Genomic DNA, 17,252 nt, shown 5'->3' with positions numbered 1-17,252 from the left:
AGGAGCACCATTAAATCAATATTGCAGTACCAGGTACTGATCTAAATTAGCACTAGGGCTAAAATTTATGAATTGTTTTTAAGCTTTACCTCATGACATCAAAAGAGAGACATGTGTTAACACAAGGAAGAAGCGACAAAGCTATGCCAATTAAAAGGCATCTATAAAACTGCATGAAGAATTTTCTAATTATCTCTGAAACTCAGTCCATCTGATCACCACTTGATTTAGAACACAAGTCGTGTTCTAAAACTTCTTAAAAAGCCCATAGCACTCATTAAGCATTTTCTGATGTAGAACTCCAAAACTTTTCTTGAAGAAAATTTAGGTTCAGCAAGAGAAAACATTTTATACATCCTGTTTGGTTCCTTGAATTGTTCACATGAAAGGGAAAAGAATAATTTAAAAGGTATGACCCTAAAAACTATTGAAATTCAATATTGTAAGGTCATAACTTTGCCTAAAAGCTAGTTTTTCCGTTAAGCATTTCCTGCAATTTATTTTCTCAGCGTTGTAAAGTTTGGAAAAGGATAATCTGAGCCATAATGTTTTCTTCTGATTTTGAGTTTTCAGAACAGCTAGAATTTTTACAAGGCCTTTACTATGTGCGACTTTCCCCATTCACTACATCCAAACCAGCTCTGCAAATCAGCAGGGGAATAATTAAAAGCTACTGCTGATAAGATAAACATGATGGCTAGAGAGGGAAATCTCCTGCAATGACAACAGGCCTGGCAGGGGAATAAAATACTCTGTTGGCTAGTTCAAGGCCCTGCTTCAAGGAATGAAAATTCAAGGTCCAGCCTTTCTTCAGGTAAAACACAAAGCCAAGGTAATGGACACTTTGTCTATATTAAGATCGCTGGATCACGCACAGGAGCACAGACAAATGCACACCAGCCTAAGAAACAGACCTGACAGGAAAGGTTTGTTTTGGCCATTCAAATCTTTTAACTGGTATGTGTGATGAGCCAGGACTGGAATCGTATCAGAAACTGGGATGCTGCAAAACACTACCACTGGAGAATACTTCCCTCAGCATAGATTCATTCAAAATGCCAACACAAAGATAATTTTCTTAGCTCTATTTCGATCAAATCACTGATCACTGTGCCTCTCTTCTTCGTCAAACACAATTAAACAAATTAAATCTAACATTCGCGGTCCTGCTTTGCTATCATCTCAGTCTGCTTGTCTCTCTTTGACAGCTGGTATGTACCAGTACCAGCTTCAGCTACCTTCTGTCACAACTGGAGTCAGAAAGTTTGCTATTCTGCCTCATTTCCCGTTGCTCCTCCATTCATTTCTGGCCACCTGTCATCTCACTTCAAGAGATGACCTTAGGTACAAGGATCATAAAACTGACCTTCTTTAAAGGTTTCTTCTTTGCACACCTACCTACAATGCTCAGTTTGCTAGCTGACAGCTCACAAAACAACCACCATCCACAGAATGATTTTTATTTTTTTCTTTTAAGAAAATGACTTTGTTTTAGCTGGTTAGTTTGACACTTACATGTAATTCCAATTTTATATAGTTCCCGGAATTTTTGATTGTAGCCTTCTCCTGGCACATAGTCTCCGAGGCCAATGGTGCTCAGGGAAATGAAACAGAAGTAAAAAGATTCCAAATAATTCCAGTTATCTTCCAGAACAGAAAATATTGCTGCTGGGATTAAGAAGAAGAATGACACAGTGATGAATCCAAGGACCAGAGCATGGATGATTGCAACAACTTGCTTGGAGAAGCCCCAACGGATGTGGAAATACAGTACAGGCCGCCTGGTGACATATACAATGATGCGCTGTACCACTGCTGTCAGGAAAAGCAGCGTAAATGGGATCCCGATGACTGAGTAGATGATGCAGAAGGCCTTTCCTCCATCAGATAAAGGCACTGTGTGTCCATAACCTGGAACAAAGCAGAGGAGACACAGGTTGAGTTAAAGCTGGGAGCTCATGTACCAGTTTGATATTGGCTATATTGTGTGAGCAAAAAAACCTGCTTCACTATTGCTAATTCTGAATTCTGCTATTCTTGGCAAATGCTGGTCAAAGGTCTGTTTTAAGCAGGTAAACAAAGTCTATGTACTAGCAATAAGCAAGTAAAAATTAAAAAAAAGTATTTCAAAATTGTGAATGTAATTGTATAAATGCTTATTTTGGAGAAGGAAGCAATGGCTAGTCAGGAGTGGAAACCTATGCCAGGAAATCTGTGTTTTATTCTGGGTTATATCTGGGTTTTCCTGCTGATCTTTTTGTTTAGTTTTACAAAGTGATGTAACTTCTTTTACACACCTTGTCAAGTGGAATAATCCATACTTCAGAAAAATGTTCCTACATCTACTTTGCAGTAAAACACACTATGAACTTTTGTGAAAAATCATTTAAATTACACAGAAATGTTATAATCAGTATCCCATACTATATACTTCCATGCTTCTGCAAGGTGTTCAGATGATACTCCATCAAAGATATCTAAATGCAGAACAAACATTTTCACAGAAAAAATCCTACGATTTAACCACTGTGGCTGGATTTTTGTCTAGTCATTTACACACCAGAAGTATCAATAGTGATCTGTTCAGAGTGCAGGCGTGTATCTACTGGTGTGCAGGCTGATCACAGCCAGCAATCTCAATTCCACAAATGTGTGCAATTACACTTGTACTCAGGGCAAGCAGCTACGCTGCCAGACAGCCGGCTTCTACATGTAAATCAGAGGCACAGAAAAGAACAGTAAATCCAGCATAAACCAGGAATGCTTTTTCTGTTTGCCAACCAAAAAAATTAGTTTGTTTTTTTTTTTTTTCATTGCAGGAAATCTCTTGAAATCTAGCTTGGGCAGTCTTTCCACTGATATCAAACAAAGCAAGGCAAACAGGCCCTAGTAATTCTGCAGCCCCAGATCTGCCAGCTCATTTGGGTTACGTTAGTGCTGTACTACGAGGCGTTTTCCAGAGCTACTACAACAAGCTATCTTGAGGCGCCCAGGCAGAGCCCAGTGCATACAGGGTTATGCTCCCTCTGCCCTCTGAACTGCACTCACCCTGCACTTGCCCAGTCTGCCCAGCGCAGCACCAGACCAGGCAGACATTCCCCGAGGGCTCCTGGGAACCCCCTGCCTGCTCCCGTGAACCCAGCTGCTCTGCAAGCCCCTCCAGGATTTATATGAACACAAGAACAGTCGAAGCATTGCCGTTTTAAGTTTTCGAGCAGAGTAAGAAAAGGAAATGTTCCTTTCATTTAAGATGCATAGAGACACTTATAGACAATGAAAGACAGGCAAAACATCTTATCACTACAATGTACAAAGCCTTGGAGAAGAAACGCATGAGGTGTGGTTTTTCTGTCACCTAACCCGACAGGAAACTTCAGCTGTATTTGAATTTTAATGATGATGTGAATAATTTACCCAAGCTCAGCCTTTTGAACCCCAGAAAATTGTAATAATTAATGGGTTTTTTTTTCTCGCTCACCTTCTGTTTCCTTTATCTGCTTTGAGATAAGAGAACCAGACTGCACAGAACACACCAGACGCAGCTGAATCAGATTTATGAAGTTGCAGAGAATGTTTCTCACCTTGCACTCTATTCTCTCCCTGATAACGCTGGACATTTGACTGACACTTCTGACTACCACTGAGCTGACACTTTCATGGCCCCATATATTAGGACCCCAGGATCTTGCTCCTCAGAGGTATCTGGGGATCCACCAGTGCAGATCTCATCACTTCATATGTGAAACTATGACTGCTTTTGCTGTGTACACGACTTAATGTTTATCCGCATTCATTTTCAAGTACCATTTTATTGCCCGGTTGCCCTGCAGCTCTTCCATCTTCCTTACTGCCTTAAATAATTTTTTGTCTCTAGTAAGCTTTGTTACCTCCCTCTTCCAGGTCATTTATGAGTATGTTGAACAGCACAAGTCCCAGCACAGGCCTCTAAGGAACAACCCTTGTGACATTCCCCTACTTTAAAAAGTAATCATTTTCTCCTGCTCTGTCTTCTACCTTTCCCCATCCCACACCCATATGAGTACCAGCCCCATTTGCTCTGTTTTCCTGAAAGTATTTTGTGACAGACAATAAACTCCAAGTTTGGAAGAGAAGATGATATGTGTTTTGAGTAGATCATAGGGTGTCTAGAACTGACCCATGTGACACAAACACAGAGAAGGCAACTGCAATGCTCCATCACATCAAGATGTCTTCAGTAAAGCACAACTAGAGGTGTCTTATGTAAGAAAGATAAAGATCAGGCCTCATCTGGACTAATTCTGTATATCCATGCTTTAAGAATGAAGTCACACTGGAAGAAGAGCACAGAAAGGTTACTGAAACCATCAGGGGAATAGAGACTATTTTATGAGAGGAAAATAAAAGTGGTTGGCTTCCTTGGCACAGCTGAACAGAGGCTGAAAAGTGATATAGTATCTCCCTGTTAATGCACCAGCATACAAGTACTACCAAGGGAGAAGTAATGCTTTAGATGAATAATAATATTGCCACACAAACAAAGAGCTTTGATGTAGCATGAATAAATTTAGTCTAGAAATTAGAAAAATATTTTTAAGTCTCAAAGACGACTTTTGGAGCACTCGTCCACTTTCAGCACTGGGGAAAGAACCAGCTATGTTTAAAATGGAGCCCGATGAAGCTTGGTAATTTTATGGATTGTGCATGGCAAGCAGAAAGTGAGCTTGTAGACCTAGAAAGTCCCTTGCAAGCTCCATGTTTCCAAATGTAACAAATGTTTGCACTGTACAATTAATCCAAGCTTTCATTAATTTGAACCCAAACATCTGTATCATGTACAAAAAATACCTCCGACACATTTGTCTGTTCCTTACGTGCCAAGAACATTGACGGTGATTTAATTCCAAGCTCTGTGCTGACTCAGGCAGCAATCAGCTCATTTCTTGGTGAGGAGGGGTTGTCACCTCTCCAATACTTCTCTCATAATTCCCTCTGAAGGACAGACATTATCCTTCCACACTGTACTACACTGTATGCACCCAGACTCAGAGAAAAGTGCAGAATGAGAAAAATTTCACTACAGGAGAAGTTTGCAACAAAGTTATATTAAACTGGGTGCTCAGACTAACCTGCCTGGTTAACCCTTACAGGAATTTTCCCAATTCACAGAATTAGTTGAGGTGACTGAAGCAGATGCTACCTTCTCAGGTGTGCTCTGCCCTTCTGGTGTGGTTGTCACATCAATTCAGGGATAGCTGAGGTGACTGTGCATCTGCTCCTCAGCTGCTAACAATTACAGGAACTATAATACTAAAGAGTGTTGACAGTTTCAGACTGAGGAGAGAATATATGCTCCACTCAACCAGCAGCAGTAAGAGGATAACATCTTCCAAAAGCAACGGACAAGCGATCAGTGTTTGGTTTCTACTTATGATAGAGAGTCACTGCTTGGGAATGATGATATTGAAAAGCTTGAGCTAAACCTGTCACAATTTATGAGGCTATGGTAAGTGGGGAGGAAGAAGATCCATGTTTTTTCCCCAGTATGAAACAGCTTTTAGGTGACTTTTCCTAACAACGCCTATAATCTTAGCCATCACTGTACAAAAGTCATTAAAATCCCCAACACAGCCATACATTAAAAGAGAAGAAATTACAGATCGCGTCAGGAGATACTCCATGGCTGCTTTCAGACACTTGTGCTCTATTGCCTCCCATCTCTGCTCCTGCACCTGCTTGTAGCTTCTTTGTACTGTAACTTCAGGGAAATTCCCTTCTATAACCCCTCTGTAAAGTGCCTAGCACATGCAAGTTCTACCTACATAATAGATAATAAAACGTATGCCGATTTGTCTTTTTCAGTGGAAACTACCATGTTCAAAAGCATTACAACTGCAATCCTAAGATATTCTTTTCGTTATGAGAAAAGGATGCTCACAAAAAGGGGACTTGTGAAGACATTTCTTTATTCTATCAAGGAGACTTGCTATGGGTGACTAGAATTAAATTGCCCATGTAGCAAATCTGATAACTGTTATCCTTTGAAAAACCAAACCCTCAGATAACCTGCCCAAACTCAGAAGCAAAGTGACACCAGAGATAAAAGGATATTACTCGCATATAATCCTTTTTATTGTCTATTTATTGCTTAGAGGTACCATTCCTTCAAAAAAAAGCTCACAGAAAAGTAACGTGTGCAGGACCAGCACGATTTGCCAAATTAAATAAGATCAGCACTCCATCTAGCTCAGTATTGTGAGAGAGACCATATTTGATTGGTCATACAAAGAGCAAAACTCCACAAGATATAGACAGCTGAGTTTCAGTTTTGTTCACATATAGGGATTTTTTCCTTAAAAGTCATTTCTATGTTATGACTTGGAAGACTCCTGCTGTTATAAGTTTATATAAATATACAAAATGTCTTTATCTGTTCTGATGTAATTTGTAGACTATGATGGCATCCAAAGAGTGCTTATTTTAAAAAATCATTTAAAATGCTTGAATCTTTTTACATTGACCTTGGTGCAGTGAGTTATACAGGTCATTTATGCATTCAATAAAATATTTAATCTTCAATTTGCTGTGTTTCAAGTTAGGTTTTTGCTCTTGCATATTTCTAAAAAGGATTGGTCATGACTTTTCTGTACTTTTCAGTGAATTGATCATTGTATTCCAGTTAAGATGTATTTTCTCCCTCCATTTTTATATACCATGGCACTCTGTTTTCCAGAGTCTCTAGGTAGCTTACAACAATGTCCAAATGATAACAACCTATGTCAAACCCAGCATGGCATACGAGCATTTAACACTACTCTTCCATCCTGTGTTAGCCTGCCACTTGTTGGCACTGGGAGTTTCATCCTTCTCATATACTGTTTTGTTCTGTACCATCACTGTTTTGCCTCTTCATAGTTCAGTCCCTCCTCTAGCTCATTAATTGGTCTTCTCTCTGTTAAGAAAGAGTAGCCACCTTACAAGTCTTTCAGGACCCCGAATCGAGCATTTAGTGCCAGAGTACAGAGGTGCCGCAATTCTGTGTTGTGATAACTCAGCCTGGACTTCCACACAGAAGTCCCCAGAGGCTGCCCCAAAGGGCAGATGTTTGAATGTTGTAAATGGATCTGACAACAGGCAAACAGAGGCGCCACACCCATGGGAAGTTTCCTCCAGACAGCCTCTCCCAAGCTATGATGATGGTGCCTGAAGGTGTGTATGCAGGCTGCAGCACTGGCTCTTTCCACGATTGCTCTCGTGGGCTGGTCCCATGAATGGTGACCACCATCCACAGCATTAAAACTCCCTCCTCTCCCTTCATGAAATAAACAGTCAATGATTTTGTGCTGTTTTCTTGTCAGGTGCTCTTCTCCCTCTTTCTTACCACTGGTTTTCTCAAGCCACTACTCCCTCAGATCTAGCCCCAGGTGACCTGTTGCAACACCACCGGCCCTATGTGGCACCACTGAGCTTCTCAGGGCAGAGAGGGGGTTATCTTCAGCACACCCAGTGCCCTCTCCAACTCACCCATTCAGGTGGCAGAGTCATCACACCCAACCCCAACGCATCAGCACAACACAATAAGCGTGCTTATCCCTTTGCTGGTTTGAGTCAGTGTCCCTGGAGAGAAGTCAGCCCTTTAAGTCTGCTCATAATCTCAAAATGCCCCAATAGATGAAGTGAATCATGTACTATGTATTAAAAATATGCAAAAATCTTTCATTCATCCCAAGCGTAACATGACTCACTGGAATATGATGATGAAGGTCAATGATAATTTCTACACTGCTATTTTTATAAACCTTTGACATTTTCCACTGTGTTTAACAGTGAAATACATCCTTCTTCATAACTGGTCTATTATCTTCTAAGATAAAAAGGAAATGTCAGGTCACAGTAGGTCCATGTGGTAAGAGAGATCACAAGTCTCAAGTATCTTTTTCTGTTGCAAGGAGGAGCATAGCAGCAACCAAAGCGATCGGAAACTTGCTCTACCGAGTTAAAATGAACAACATTACGACTGAAATAGCTGATGAGTTTTTGTAAAGTACAGCAGCTGACAGGGCCATAAATTTGCAGGCAAAAGGTCACCTACCATTCAGGACAAAAGAAAACAGAAAAAGACACGCTATATTATGCGGCATATCTACATGTGCCAGAGCATCTGCTCAGAATCACTTTCAGAAAAGGTATTTTCCTTTTTCTGCTTCTGTAGGGTATGTACTAGGAAGGACCAGCTTTAAAGATGGCTGATAGGCAGGTAGTTAACCAGCATTTTAGCACACCATTGCACATAAGCCTTTTCTATCTGTATTGCCAGGAAGAAAAAGAATGTAAAGGACTGTAAACAGACATGAAAAACTGGTCTATAGCTACAAATATGCAGAACAGTAGCACTGCGCTGCTGAAAGAGACTTTTCAGAACTCAGAGGTTTAAGACACAGCAATACCATTAAAACAAGACATTAAAACAGAGTTCCATGTTAAAAAGTGGTAAAAATTCAAAGTTCACCAACATGGTTTTGTTAAACAAACCTGAGAACTTTGATTTCCAGGCTGAAATAAGCTACCCTATATGGCAAAAAGGTGGGGGAAGAACTCCACGATCGGCATTTTTAAGCAGAGGAAATCCATTTGGATGTTACATTTTGCTACCTCCTCAGTTGAGCTAATGGAACTGGTTGTGTGCCACTGGGAGGAGGGAGGTGCTGTAACCTGAATTGAGGTAATTGGGGGGGGGGGGGGGGGGGGGGGGGAGATAAAGGAGGGAAAGTGAGAATTGGTTTGAAACCTAGATCATTTCACTAATAAAAGCTTATAGTGCAGCCCTCAAAGAGTTACACTGGCATAATTAAGGAGGTGATGAAAGGTGTGACAGAACCTTCTTAAACCAGTTTTGCCACTAAAGAAAACATTCACTGGGTTAATCCTCACACAGCACCAGTAAGGATGATTTAAAACTCCAGCTGAGGTGATTTAGTATGGTGCTATTCCAGCTCCTTTCAATAATAATAATACATCCCTCAAACCTCACTAGAATAAAAGTGGTAAAAACATATTTAAACAATTAGATTTACCCTGAGCATTAGATCTTCTCCATAATGATTTCTCACCTAATAACTTCTCAGAATAGAATTGTTTTGTTTTGCCAATTTCTAGTTTCAAGGGACTTCTTAAAAAAAATTCCAACACTCTGATTTGCATGTATCTGCTAACAGTTTCAATTCCTCTGAGACTCTCCTTTGCTGCCATTAGTTATCAGAACCAAAGACTACTAATTCATCAGAATCAGTGTCCTGGCTAGCTAGCTTTGGAGTTGCCTTGGAAAGGACCAAGTTCATCAAATCAGCTCACAAGTGTCACCTGCTGCACCAAGAAGGGCTGAAAATGCTTTGAACATAGTCAGTTTGGCAATAGGGTTGTACGAGTAATTTGGCTGGCTGTCAGCAAGATGTGAACCCAAGACACAAGCCAATGGCATGGATGTATTGCCTTCTGTGTTCAAAGCCAGTTTCAAAAGCAATTTCTACCAAAACAGCTGTATGTCAGAACATTTATATGTTGCAAAGCATATAAAGTCTGCTACATCTGTTCCTGCACAGGAAGCAATACGTCACCTGACCAAAGATACCAAGCTAGAAACTGCACCCACAGATGCTGGGTAAAGGGGACGCTGATGAACGATACTGGGGAAAAATATTTGTATGAGGACAAGGGTTACTTCCACATTATTTATGTGAACACATTGAGATAGACAGCTTACTTTATGGTCTTATATTTAGTATTGTTTAAACTGCCCAAGGATTTGTGTCAGTGCTGGCAAAACACTGATGTTCAGCTCCTGTTCTGACTAATATGATCTGGGTCGGCCTAAATAACCAGTCTGACAGTGGATATAGCTACATATTGACATGTAACACATCCACACTCAGAAAGCATGGTGACTGTTAACCATAAATAAATAGACAAACTCAACATCTCATGCCAGGAGCAGGAGGAGTAATGATTCCAATTTGCTACCAAGTATAGTTGTAGCCCTCTGAAGAGTTATCCCCTTTTCTGCAATAAACTCAATCCCATCTCCCTGCTTCCTCCGGCAGTCCCACATGAAGAGACAGCAAAAGCTCCTACTGACCTGGACCTACACACTGGTGGCACTTCTGGTGGAAAATATCACTTCTATAGACTAAGTAAATAATTACCCTTATAAAAATACATTAAAAAGTCAGTATTACAAAACAACTTCTGTACATATTATTTTTAAATAAATGTAATAAGCATCTACAACATAATAAATATTTAAAGCTAAACTAAAACTCGTATGAAAGTATTTCATAGAGCCCACAATAAGTATCACTACTGTTTATATTCTTTTCAGTTATTGTATAGCTGTTGTGCTACCAAAACAGAATAACAATATTTCCTTGCCCGCAAAACATACAACTTCAGTATAAAATATAAGGCAGCTGGTGAACATGAACAGAAAGGTGGAAAAGAATGAGATGATACTGGGCAGTGTGCGACACAACAGCATCCATATGCCAGCTGCATCATCACTACTTAACCTATCCATTCAGGTATTTATATACATTGATGAGCTCCCCCTTGAGTCTTCTCTTCTCTAGACTGAACAGTCCCAGTCTCTCCCCCCCCTCATATGAGAGATGCTCCAGTCCCTTCATCACTTCAGTGGTCCTTTGCTGGACTCTCTCCAGTAGCTCCATATCTTTTTCATACTGGGGAGCCCAGAACTGGACCCAGCACTCCAGGTATGGCCTCACCAATGCTGAGTGAAGGGGTTGATCACCTCCCCGGACCTGCTGGCAACACTCCTCCTAGTGCAGCCCAGGGTACCATCAGCCCTCTTTGCTGCCAGGGCATGTTACTGGCTCTCCCTCGGCCATTAATTATGCAACAAAAAAAGATGAGTTTTCAGATGAGTTTAACAATTGGGACCAGAATAAAACTACACACTGCCTATCTATTTATTTTCTTAACTACATAAACAAATGGTACTGTAATTTTTCTAACAAGAACTCCTGTGCCCCTCAGTACAAGCAGGACATTGAGGTGCTAGAGCGTGTCCAGAGAAGGGCAAAGTTGGTGAAGGGTCTAGAGAACAAGTCTCATGAGGAGTGGCTGAGGGAGCTGGGGGGGTTTAGCCTGGAGAAGAGGAGGCTGAGGGGAGACCTTATCGCTCTCTGCAACTACCTGAAAGGGGCTGTAGTGAGGTCAGTGTTGGTCTCTTCTCCCAAGTTACCAGCAATAGAATGAGAAGAAATGGCTTCAAGCTGCATCAGGGGAGGTTTAGATTGGATATTAAGAAAAATGTCTTAACTGAAAGAGTGGTCAGGCACTGGCACAGGCTGCCCAGAGAGATGGTTGAGTCGCCATCCCTGGAGGTATTTAAAAGACATGTAGACCTGGCACTTCAGAGCAGGGTTTAGGAGCCCTGGTAGTGTTGGGTTGACAGTTGGACTTTATGATCCTAGAGATCTTTTCCAACCTTAATGATTCTATGATTCTATCTTTTTTGTTATAAGTCCACTTATAATTTTCTAGAGCAATACGTGCTGTCCCATTCAGCAGCTTACCAGTCCTGGGAACTCCCAAGTTCCAAAAATATTTTATAATTTCAAAATTACAGCATAGGAATCCTTACATTATTCATGTTTATCATTAACCCATTTCTATGATCTCCAAGGAATATTATTTTTCCTTCCAGCTAGGAAATGTCTTAAGATGGTCATTGCCTTTGTTCCAATCCAGCTGCCGATGCTGGAAAGGTGTCTGTTTGAGGAGATATTTCTGTACTCTGTATTATTTTAAGGCTGCTGTACACCTTTATATATATATATAAACATGAGATATAGGAGGCGGGAATATTGACATTGTAGCCTGGGCACATCTTTCCAATTCCTTTTCTTTTTTCTGTATTAATTTTGCAGCAGGAGGAACTGTTGTCACCTTAAATATTCAGGACAAATTACAACAAAGCACAAATCCCCTTTTATTTCCTTGTTCAAATTCTGACATACATTCATATGAATTATTATAAATATTTTCTCTCATGTAGAGATTAAAATATAGACATGTCTTTTCAAACTAGATAAACACGTTCTTGAAGAATGATGAAAAATAGCTTTGCTTTGCTCCACCTTTGAGTTACCTGCTCACATCATCCACAAACACTAATTAAAAATGCACGATAAAAACATTTTTCAGTCAAATTTGAGAGACAAAACAAAGCAGTACAAATGCCCTGTTGTCATTTCAATCAGCAAGAGAAAAGCTACTGTCGGTGCAGGGGGACCCCTGAAATCATACAATTATAGAGGTTAATTTTTAAGATGTCATCATTTTTTATACTTTTCACATCCCACATAGGCAGCAGGAAAAAATACAGGATGTCATGATCAAGAAAATGTTTTTGCATTGTTTGACTTGTCAGCAAAAATAGTCCTTTAAAACATGAAAGTGGTTTGGTTGCAACAGGAGCTGAAATCTTATTCTAAAAATATCATCTAAATGTAAGGAAAAAAAGCAACATTTGATCATATTACTTAAAGGATCACGTATTTGCCAATTCCTGCCCAGAACCGGTTATTTTGACTACTGGCATGTAAAGTATAGATACAGAAAAAACTAAATGGGGGGGGGGGGGGAAGAATTGCAGTCACCTTGTTTATGTTAGTATTACAGTGGATCTGTAGAGCAAATACTTGGTCACATGGATCGAAATTCATCATTATATTTAGGGAATCCAGGGTTTACTTCAGGTTTGCTCTACTCTGTTTGCAAAGACTGGATGCCCATTAATAGCTGAGGTGTGCTTCACTCTTTTCTCCAAGAATGCCTGTTTCAGGTTGTTCAATTGAAAAGAAGTCCAGTCTGCACACTCCAAAACAGTTCCACAAGTGTGAACCAGAAGTGGGAATGATCTGGAGATTTTTTCCCGCCGTGCACTCTTGATCTGAACCAAAACAATACCGCAGGGCCAAGAAATCCAGCTGATTCCAGCTGCCTTCACAATTTGAAATTGAAGTTCACAGCACTTCTCTAGCATCAGCTCCTGCACTCATGTTCAGCAGGGCTATGCCAGAGTACCTTAAAAGCACTGTCTGCCATACATGAAGTGTTTCCACTTCTCTGACAGGCTCCAGATTTTTGGTAGGTAAGACTTTCACTTAGCATTTCTGAATTGCCATCATGACTCAATAAGAATAAGAACAGTGTTAACAGTCTGTGAGGCTACCTGAACCACAGGTCACCCAAAAACATATAAGGATGCTCCATGAAGTAAAGGGAAACTAGAGATAACTCCAGGCCAAGCAAACAAATGCTAGTATTTTCTAATTCAGACCCAGATATTCTACGCTTCCTTTCACCAGAAAGTTCATCCGTGCCTCACACACCACCATGCAAGACAATGCATGCCACATGCAGACACTACAGTGTGATGGGCATACCTAATGCAGTAATCAGTAAAATTACTGAATAGCAAGCAGTAACATTTTGACCGTTTACAGCGACTGCTGTTTTAGACAGTATTTGCCCATAGTTACTATTTAATGGGCTTAAAAACATTACAACTGTATAGCAGAAATGCTAATGATAAAGCCATTCCTATACCAGCAGTTAAAATCCATGGTGGGTGGGGGTTGGGGGGTTATAAGGAAGCGCTCAGTACAGATACTGCGGAGCAGAAGGATGTGTTGTACTAGAGCAGCACAACAGTAGATGGAATCCACTGCACAATTGTCTTTATCTCAACCTATAGGTTTTACCTTCCCCTCCCTCCCCAATTCTCTCCCCCATTCCACTGTGGAGGAGTGAGCAAACGGCTGTGTGGTGTTCAGCTGCCTGCCGGGTTAAACCATAACAAAGCATTTGGCGCAGTACTATCTCTTCTCAACAAAAGTATGGGAGGGAAATACAACGCAAAAGATAATAACTTCAAGTAGAAAATTATAGCTTGCTTTCATGCCGCCGCCCAACACCAGATCTTGCTAATCCTGCCTGGATACATTATATATGGGTAAAGCAGACATTATCGACCCAAGCAAACTGTTGGACCCTCCCAGCACAGTCTATATGAAAGTACACATTGGTCACCACCAAAAAGGGACCTACCACGTGCAAGACAGGAGTGGCAGGACTCCAGGTGAGGCACATACTCCATTCCAGGGCTAGTAAACACACCTTTGAAAAGAACATGCTCTTTGCAGGAGGAGCTTGGGTTCTCCAGGCACTCAGCTGGCAAAGCTTTCCCACTTATCCTGAGAGAGCAGATTTTTCAAGCCCTAGCTGTAAGCTACACAGCTCCTATCAAACCATCCATTGAGAAACTCCTTTTTGTTGCAACATGCTAAATCTTCAGCCTGATATGAGGTTTGTGTGGGCTGGACCTGTGCTTCCACAGAGCCCTGACAACTTCAGTCATGTTTTTTGAAGCCATGGGTCATTAAAGACTTCATGCCTTCCATGTGCTTCACACAGTGCTCAAGGCAGGAGCAGATGCTATGTGAAGGCATTCAGCTGACAGAGGTCTGCTAAACCTCTGTACCAAAGCATTCAGCTTTGCTTCTATCACAGATGATAGTCAAGATATATGCATGCATTTCTGGGCTTGCTGTCTGGGGTCTTTTTGTTGTTGTTTTAAAGTTAACAGCACTTAAAAAAAAAAACACACACAACAAAACAACCAAAGTCTTTATACTAGAAATTGGTTCCTCTTAGTGTTATCCTGTATTTAAGACCCTATATGGGTCAAACTGCAATCAAACCAGGATCCATGTGGTGTTGCAATTTTTTCCTCCCACAGACCTCTCAATAACAGCACATTTCTAGAAACACCTACCCAAAACATGAACATCCCATCTTTAGGTCTGCCTCTAGGAAAGATTTAGCATAAGTAAAGAAACCTGCATCTTGTTTCAACAGTTATTTTTCCTGTTATCTCAGATTCATTTTTCAATGGAGAAAAAATTGAAAATGACAGAAATCTGCTGAATAAAACCCAACCAATAGGTTAAAAGCAAGGTGAGACTTCCTCAGGGGTCCTCTGAGAATTCAAACAGGGAATTTCTAATTGTTCTTTTATTGGTTTACCTACCTGCTAGGCAACAGCTGGTCAAAAATCTGTATCAAAGTAGGGGCCCCACCAACAGACTACTTTATTATGTTTCCTGACAGAACAAACTCTGTAAACCTCAGAAACTTACATTTTATAAAAGAGAAATATGAATGAGCTTTATTAGGGAAGTTTTACTTGTAGCCCTCAGAAACTTTAGAAAACAAGATGAGGTTTTGTGCTGGTGTTTTTGTTAAGCATTTTTGCGCTATTATATTTTGCAACACACGTGCGACAGCATTCCCACCATCACAGATTTTTAAAGCCACTGATTACCAAGATTAGCATGCAATCAAAGAAACAGGTTCATTAAAAACCTTAAGAACTTCAACACCAACTTCAAGGTATGGAAAGGGGTACAAGCTTTTCTACAGTTCTTCCTGGGATTCACATCCTTAAATATTCAAAGTAGAAAAAAAAAAACAACAGCACAGACAGTGTTTTAGCAGAGGGACCAGGAAGTTGACAATATCTACTCAGCTTAGCCAGCAGCTTGTCCACAATAGTGAACTTCTCATTCCTCATGTTAGTCTGGTAAAAAGCATGGTGTGACTTTCACCTTGACTGCAGCACAAAGGTCCTAACACCTTACCCAACAGTAATACTTCCAGATTTTGGCTGTAGATAAGGCAGTCTGCACCTAAAGAAAAACTCATTTTAGCAGCTAAGACACATTTAGCAACTAACTAGCAGTGAAACTGAGAGGATATGCACTTTCTGAAGAGACCGGCAGAAGGCAGAGCTTCTTCTTTCCAGAAAAGGTGTGGAACCATAGTTTCATTTCATGCTGCAGCTTTCTCTTTCCCCACCTCCTCTGATTTTCCTGTAACAGGTTTTAACATTCTACGAATTACTCCAGCCTTCCACCACTTGAAGGACCTTGTTTATGCATGGTGCACCACAGGGCTGTGCCAGCTGCCACTGCTGAGCCCAGCACCTGTGCAGTATGGTATTCTGCTTGAAGCCTGGGGCAGCTGACTGGGAAGAGGTTTGTAATAATTAATAATTTGTACCTGTTACTATCTCAAATGCACCTTGGGATGTGTCAAAAGCTTTGAATGTGCTGCAGTAGCACTTATTGCAGTGCTTTAATCACGTATCCAATTAGTGAAGAATACCTATCCAGTCTTGCTAAGTTACCATTTCTTGCACTGAAATGAGACACAGTTGTTCTTTCTACTATCTGGGAATAAAAAGAAACAACCAGCTGCAAATTAGCATGCTTCCCACCTCCACTTCTGAAACAAAAATTGCTTTATTGCACCATCCAAAAGAAGAGAGCATGAAAACAGTGAATGAAACTGGTATTGTGGGCAGTAAGGAATTATCACAAAACACTAAAACATTAGGCCATTTTATGCCGTGCAGTTAAAAGCAAATCTATAAGCAGCATTCTTTGCATTAAAATGCAACCTCACATGGAAGAAAGTAAGTTATCTCCTAGATACAGCAGGGGAATAGGAATTTATACTTCTAATCCTGTTATCAATTTAACATGTGGAACTCAGGGTAATTACTAGCATCAGCTCCCTTGATTGGCAGATGACACATAGTCCTTACCCATCTTTGTAAGGTACTTCAGTATTTCCTATGTAAATCAGACATCATAATGCATTTGCATACAAATAAAATGGAAGACAGAAATATGATTTAATTTGCTATTTCTCAGAAACATGAATTCACCAGCACATAAATTATTTGCCTCTATTTTGCTTTAACACAAATAGCAAAAAGTCACTAGAACAGCTAACAAAACCACACAGAACTGAAGTGCATCAGTCTCTACTTTTACATGGAACTTGTTCCACCTGGAATATTAGTTTCAAACTTAAAAATAATAATTGAGAGAAATTATGAGACAATATTTACACATGGGCCAAAGTGAGGTACTTTTTCAGAAGAGATGGCTTATTCTAAACTCTAAATCACAGTCCTAAATATGATGCTTGATTGTACTCTGCCATCTGAATATAGCCTAGCTGAACATACTCACAGTTCCATGCTCAAAATAGAACATTAATTTGCAAGGCCCAATGGGGAAATACTTCAACTGTTGTGAGAACTACTGAACCATAAGCAAATTTTATAGATACACTAGTCCTATTAAATCATTCACGTGTTCAGGACATCCCGCATAGCCAAC

The 17,252-nt window shown here is 40.4% G+C and overlaps 1 protein-coding gene across 1 annotated transcript in view; it reads right to left on the bottom strand.

Moving 5' to 3' along the window:
* The window catches only part of KCNK1 (potassium two pore domain channel subfamily K member 1), a 33,506-nt gene that overhangs the window by 4,106 nt on the left and 12,148 nt on the right, over positions 1-17,252 (bottom strand). Inside the window, exon 2 of the mRNA XM_064445709.1 lies at positions 1,516-1,911. Within this exon, the coding sequence (XP_064301779.1) occupies positions 1,516-1,911 (396 nt within the window). The remainder of the gene's footprint in view (positions 1-1,515; positions 1,912-17,252) is intronic.

The sequence above is a fragment of the Phalacrocorax carbo genome, chromosome 3 (assembly GCF_963921805.1).
Source record: "Phalacrocorax carbo chromosome 3, bPhaCar2.1, whole genome shotgun sequence".
Lineage (NCBI taxonomy): Eukaryota > Metazoa > Chordata > Aves > Suliformes > Phalacrocoracidae > Phalacrocorax > Phalacrocorax carbo.
This window is presented reverse-complemented; position numbering and strand designations above follow the sequence as displayed.